Source organism: Chinchilla lanigera, unplaced genomic scaffold, assembly GCF_000276665.1.
Source record: "Chinchilla lanigera isolate Chin_1 unplaced genomic scaffold, ChiLan1.0 scaffold00106, whole genome shotgun sequence".
Taxonomy (NCBI): Eukaryota; Metazoa; Chordata; class Mammalia; order Rodentia; family Chinchillidae; genus Chinchilla; species Chinchilla lanigera.
In genome coordinates this window covers 3,493,135-3,498,643 of record NW_004955507.1, presented here as the reverse complement: position 1 = coordinate 3,498,643, position 5,509 = coordinate 3,493,135, and the positions used below count along the sequence as shown (strand labels likewise).

At 50.2% G+C, this 5,509-nt stretch overlaps 1 protein-coding gene across 1 annotated transcript in view; it reads left to right on the top strand.

The window, feature by feature from the left end:
- The window catches only part of Frat2 (frequently rearranged in advanced T-cell lymphomas 2), a gene marked incomplete in the record, with an annotated part of 2,048 nt that extends 1,597 nt beyond the window's left edge, over positions 1–451 (top strand). Inside the window, 1 exon segment of the mRNA XM_013506227.1 lies at positions 1–451. Coding sequence (XP_013361681.1) covers positions 1–349 — 349 coding nt within the window.
- Between the last annotated feature and the right edge of the window lie 5,058 nt (positions 452–5,509).

The window sequence follows — 5,509 nt, the reverse complement described above, 5'->3', positions numbered from 1 at the left end:
CGGCCGGGTGCGCGGCCGAGCTGCGCCCTACTGCGTGGCGGAGCTCCCCGCAGGCCCCAGCGCGCTGTCCGCGCCGTGCCGGAGAGGATGGCTCCGGGGCGCTGTTGCCTCCCGACGCCTGCAACAGCGACGGTGGACCCAGGCGGGTGCCCGCGCCTGCGACGACGACCCGCACCGGCTCTTGCAGCAGCTGGTGCTCTCGGGAAACCTCATCAAGGAGGCGGTGCGAAGGCTCCAGCGAGCCGTCGCCGCGGTTGCAGCCACCAGCCCAGCGAGTGCTCCTGGGCCCGAGGGCACCCGCAGCGGACCGGATTCTGTCGCCCTGCAGACCTCGGGCGCAGTTCTCTGACCCGGGCCTCCCAGAAGAGGAAGAGGACGCCACCGCGCAGATCTTGCTGCGTCCCTGCCCCTGTCTACCCAGAGCTGAAGCGGCTGTTCCCGTCGTGTGGGCGACAACGCGGGCTGCGGGAAGGCTCTTGGGGAGAGACTTCAAGCCTAGAAGTTACTGGCCCCGGCAAGGTTGCCGGACAAAACGTAAAGCTTGGAGAAATGCACGGGCCAGGAGGTGTATTGTCCTTGTGTGAAAACTTCCCCAGCTCCTCAGGGCCAAGAACCCGGGGATAAACTGGGGGAATTATGGCAGCTATTTGCATCGACTTAGCTCCTTTAGACATTGTGCGCTTGGATTGTTTAAAGATGGCTCGCAGGGCCGGGAATCACGAGGGTTTCTACAAATTCTTGAAAGCTAATGATAATGCATACATTTTCTCGTTATTTTCCGGTGGAGGTGCCTACCGAAAATGGTGCTGCAATTGCTGTGCAAACCAGTTTTGGGAAGAATGTAAAAACTTGGCGGTGGGTAGGTTGCCGTCGCCCTTAATGCACAGCTGGTGGAGATGCGGATAGGAACTCCTGATGGGAGACAGGGAGACAGGCAGGGTGGTGGAGCATTTCGCAGATGGGGAGCGTTGAATTCGAGTGTGGACTCTTAAATGACTTGACCTGGCTTCCTGTGGTTGAAGTGGAAGGCTACGGGATTCCTAGAACTAAGCCTGGGTGTCTTTTTTTCTTGCTCCAAGAAGAGCCCTGTCTGCTTTGCCACCACTTGGAGTCTCCCGAGGACACACAGGCAAAGAGGGACATGGGGGAGGTGGATTTTTCTGGGCTTTCCTCTTTCCCAAACTCCTCCTCCTAGGCAGGCCACTCTTGGCCCAGCCGCCAGCTTTCTCAGAAACGGTCATAAACAAATTCTTGTCCTCCCAACTGGCCTTTCCTCCTTCTGGTGTCGCTAGGGCTGGATGGGAGTCCTGGACACTTTCCTGCTTTTACTGGGCCTTTGATTCCTCACTCGCAGTTGTTTCCTCCTGCTGTGCCAGCTTTTCTTTGTGAGTGACTGAAACTCTTTTTTAAAATGTGACTGCAGGAGGAGAAAATGGTGGCTTTACTCTTGTGAAACTTGAGGGCGCTTTAGAAAGGTGCCACCCCCAAACTTCAAGGTAGCTAAACCAATTTTTTGCAATTCAATGGCTTGTTCATCCTCCAGATGTAGCTATTGACCTATACTTCGAAACGGAGTGTCTGAATTGTGGTGGTCCTGATTTATAGGATTTCTTAATTAAAAATGTCTGCTAAATAAATTTGGTGGTTTTTTTTGGAACGTGATTTGGCTTTTTGGTGGAAGATGGAGCGAAAGAAAAGCAGACAGGACGCACCCTCACAATGAGACGTGCACACGGGGTGTGTAAGGGACCCTGGGCAAATGGTTGGGGCCAGAGCCACTCAGCGCTGAAGCAGTCAAGAGCAGCAGTTACTTGAGTTCTGGGCTGAGTGTCCACACAATCAGAAAATTAGGTCCAGGTGTTTAGTAGCTGCTAGGTGAGCTGCCATTCCTTTTGTGGGAAAAGACTATTCTAGAAACACTTTCTGGGCTAGAAGGCAAAGAGGTGTTCTCTCTGGTAGAAGGTAGGCTTTCACCTGGATTTCTTCTGGGCAAAGCCAGCCTGTTTTCTCGTTTTAGACGGACCCACTGAGCTGTGGCCTAGGGAAAGAAAAACAAGGTTTTACAACAATTTGGTAGTTGTAAAATGGCTTGGTTTGAGCAGGCAGGGATTAGATTTAACCTCTTGGGCATATAGGGCCTTGGTGAGCCCCTGTGTACTTTCTGCCTTGCCCTTTTGTTTTTTTGAGACAGGGTCTTGCTGTGTAGTTCAGGCTTGCCTGAAACTCCCAGAGATCCTCCTGCCTCAGCCTCCCAAGTGTTGGGATTACGGGCATACCCTTTTTCAAGGACAGCTTTCCTGGTACAGGCCAGCCTGACTAACCAGCCCCTGTGGCACTCCTGCTCAGCACCTTGAGCTCGTTAGTGCTCTGTGATACTGCCTGATGCATCCCTGCTGCTCATTAGCTGTACCATGGTGGGCAAGTCACTGCCGTGAGCTTTCCCCTCCACAGGTTTATAGAATACTAATGCTGTACTTAAGCTACTTGGGAGGGTAAAAAAAGGACCTGAGGTATCTAGGAGATTGAAGGACTCAAAATACAACTGCTAACTGTTGGTACTACCACATGGATGTATGTGGCGTGAGGTAGGCACAGTTTTAATATTCTGTAGGTGAGGACAGTAAGCCCAGGCCCATAAGTGATTGAAAGTTACCACTTTTTTTTCTTTTTTTTTGAGGTGGTTTCCCTATGTAGTTCAGGCTGGTCTTGAACTCACAGTGTAATCCAGGCTGGCCTTAAACTTGCAGGGATTCTTCTGCCTCAGTTTCCTAACTGGTAGGATTACAGGTGTGCCCCGCCACGTTTGTCTTGGCATAATTTTCTCCCTGTTGGGTTTACTTCAGAAAACATCCTTTTTGTTTGTTTGTTTTTTTCTTTTTCTTTTTCCGGTACTGGGAATCAAACCCATGACCTTACGCTTGCTGGGCAGGCGCTGTGCCGCTGAGCTAAATCCCCAGCCCCTAGAAAACATCCTTCAAGCCTTGATCTGCTGTTACAGTCGCATCCTGCTTCTCAGACTTGTGCCTTACCCACGTGTATGCAAGTTTTGAGGGATGTGGGTAAGGCAAGGTTTGAGACACCTGGTAGAAACCATAGTAGGTTTGAAGGCTGAGACCTTTGCATAAGGAAAAGGAGATTGCATGAGAGGCACAAATAGCCAGTAGCACATGGCTGCTTCCTGGAACCTCAAGTCCTCTGTAAGGTGAGGACGAGGCTGCTCACTCAGTACAGATTTGCTGGTGGTCTACAGTCTGGCCAGAGCGGTGCTCAGGAATGAAATGGGAATGGTGACTTCAGCCAAGGAGGAAGCATCCATAGGACCTGAGAAGCCAGGTAAAGAGGCAAAGGGAACTGAGCCTTGGTGTGGTCAGGCACCTTGAGGGGCACGTGTCACATTTCGTGAGACAAGAGGATTTGGTGGTAGGCCAGGCACTGACCTCAAGGCTCTCAATTGGGCCTCTTGCCTCCACTGTACAGTTACCCACACTCCTTTGGGTGGGGGAGAGAGGATGAAACATTGTTAGCTGTGTACCACTGTAAAGGGAGCAGTCTTGGCTCCAGTAATTTCCTTCTGGATTCTAAGGAAGTCTAGAAATAGATTTGCCAGTGTGTTCCTCCACCCCAAGCAGGAGGGCAGTTTATGGAAGAAGCGCTATGGTCTGCCCTCATATCACTTGTAGATCCCTTGTTAAGCACGGTTCTTAAAATCTACCAGTTCCTCAGGCACAAGCAGATCTTCACCCTTCATGGAATCACTGCCAGGAATTTGTTCTGCCAAGTTGGGTGCAAAAGTCCTTTCAAGTCTGGTATGGTGTTGTATGCCTGTAATCCTAGCACTTGGGAGGCTGAGGCAGGAAGATTGCTGAGAGTTCAAGGCCAGCCTGGGCTACATTGTGAAATCAAGGCCAGCCTGAACTACATAGTAAGACCCTGTCTCAAAGAGAAAAAAATTTTCTCAGTGTCCCAGGCTTGAAGTCCACAGGGTTGGTATCCCTAAACATCACTCAGCTTGTCTTCACATTTAATGCCTCCCCAGACCGTGCTTCCACTGGCCCTGAGAGTATGAATTTTGCCAGGCTACCAAAGAACAGATGGGTCTTCAAGTCAGTGTAGTGTTCCTTAAGAAGGTCTTCATAAGCCTGCATGAATTTTTTTTTTTTTTTGGTTCTGGGAATTGAACTCAGGGCCTCATGCTTGCCAGATAGTCGTTGTGCCACTGTGCTAAATCCCCAGCCCTGCATGAATTTTAAATACAGAATCCATTCTGTTCAAAACATTTGATGATCTTATTCACAAGAGGCTTGATGGTGATGAAAGTGACTCACTGGTCATGGTCTTCAGGTGCTTGGGCTTTAGCCCACATTCATTTTCTCACAGACGCCTGCTCCTACTCCTGATCTAGCCATTTGCAAAGGCTGTGGAGTGCCTAGTCCTGGACCTGGGCCTGGGCAAATTGTCTTTCAGAGGCAAAGACCATATCCAAAGTGTCGCTGCTTGGGATAGCTCGTTCCTAGTACTCAGCTCAGAAATGACTTTGGCTAGGATATCCCTTGCTCCTTAGAATAGATGGGTGGCACTGAACTGGGGGTGTAGGCAAGTGCAGTTGCAATGGGGCCAGAGCCTAAGTTCCCCTGGTAGCATTCTGTGTCAGGGGCAGCAGGACCAGATCTGTAGGGAAGTGGCAAGAAGTTGAGGGTAGGTGTGGTGGTGGGAGTGTTGGTGGGGAGCCCTGGTTAAGAGGTTCATGGGGGAAGTTACAGGAATAGCCGGCTGGTGTGTCATAAATGACTGGGAGTTGGAGAGAGATCAGGGCTGATGATAAAGGCCTGGCAGTTAAAGCTAAGAGTGCTGGTGAGAGCCAGGTGGGAAATACTAGTAACACTAGCTAATGTACTTAGTACTTCCCAGGTGCCAGGCTCTGCCCTAAGCGCTTATCAAAGACTAGCTCATCCGATCTCGGTGGGAAGAAGTGATGACACAGAAGGAGCAAGACAGAAAGTAAGAGTAGAAGCAAGGGAAGCTATGGGGTGAACTGTAGTGGTGGGTGTGTGAGTGTGTCAGCCATGTGCGTGCACGCACTTGCACAGACACACACACACACACAGAGCCATGTCTGTGCTCCATCTGTATATGTTCCTTGTGATCAGGCTCTAGTGGTCCAGAGCATGTGGAATTAGGTCTGCTCAGGAGCTTTCATTGTCTTTTTTTTGAACCCTGAAGTTAATTCCACTTCCTTAATCAGAACCATTACATAGTGTCTTTTGTGCTCAACCTAGCTGAAGAAAGGTGGGGGTTTGTGACTTCAGTATCTGGAGAAGATTTTCAGGAAAACCTAGGAAACCATTTTTCACCAATATTTGTAGCATCCAATTAATGAGACCGTGTCTCAAAACAAAAAATTTAAAAAGGCCTGAGTAGGGGCTGGGGATTTAGCTCAGCCGCAAAGCGCCTGCCTGGCAAGCGCAAGGTCGTGAGTTCTGTTCCCGGTACCGGAGAAAAACCAAAAAAA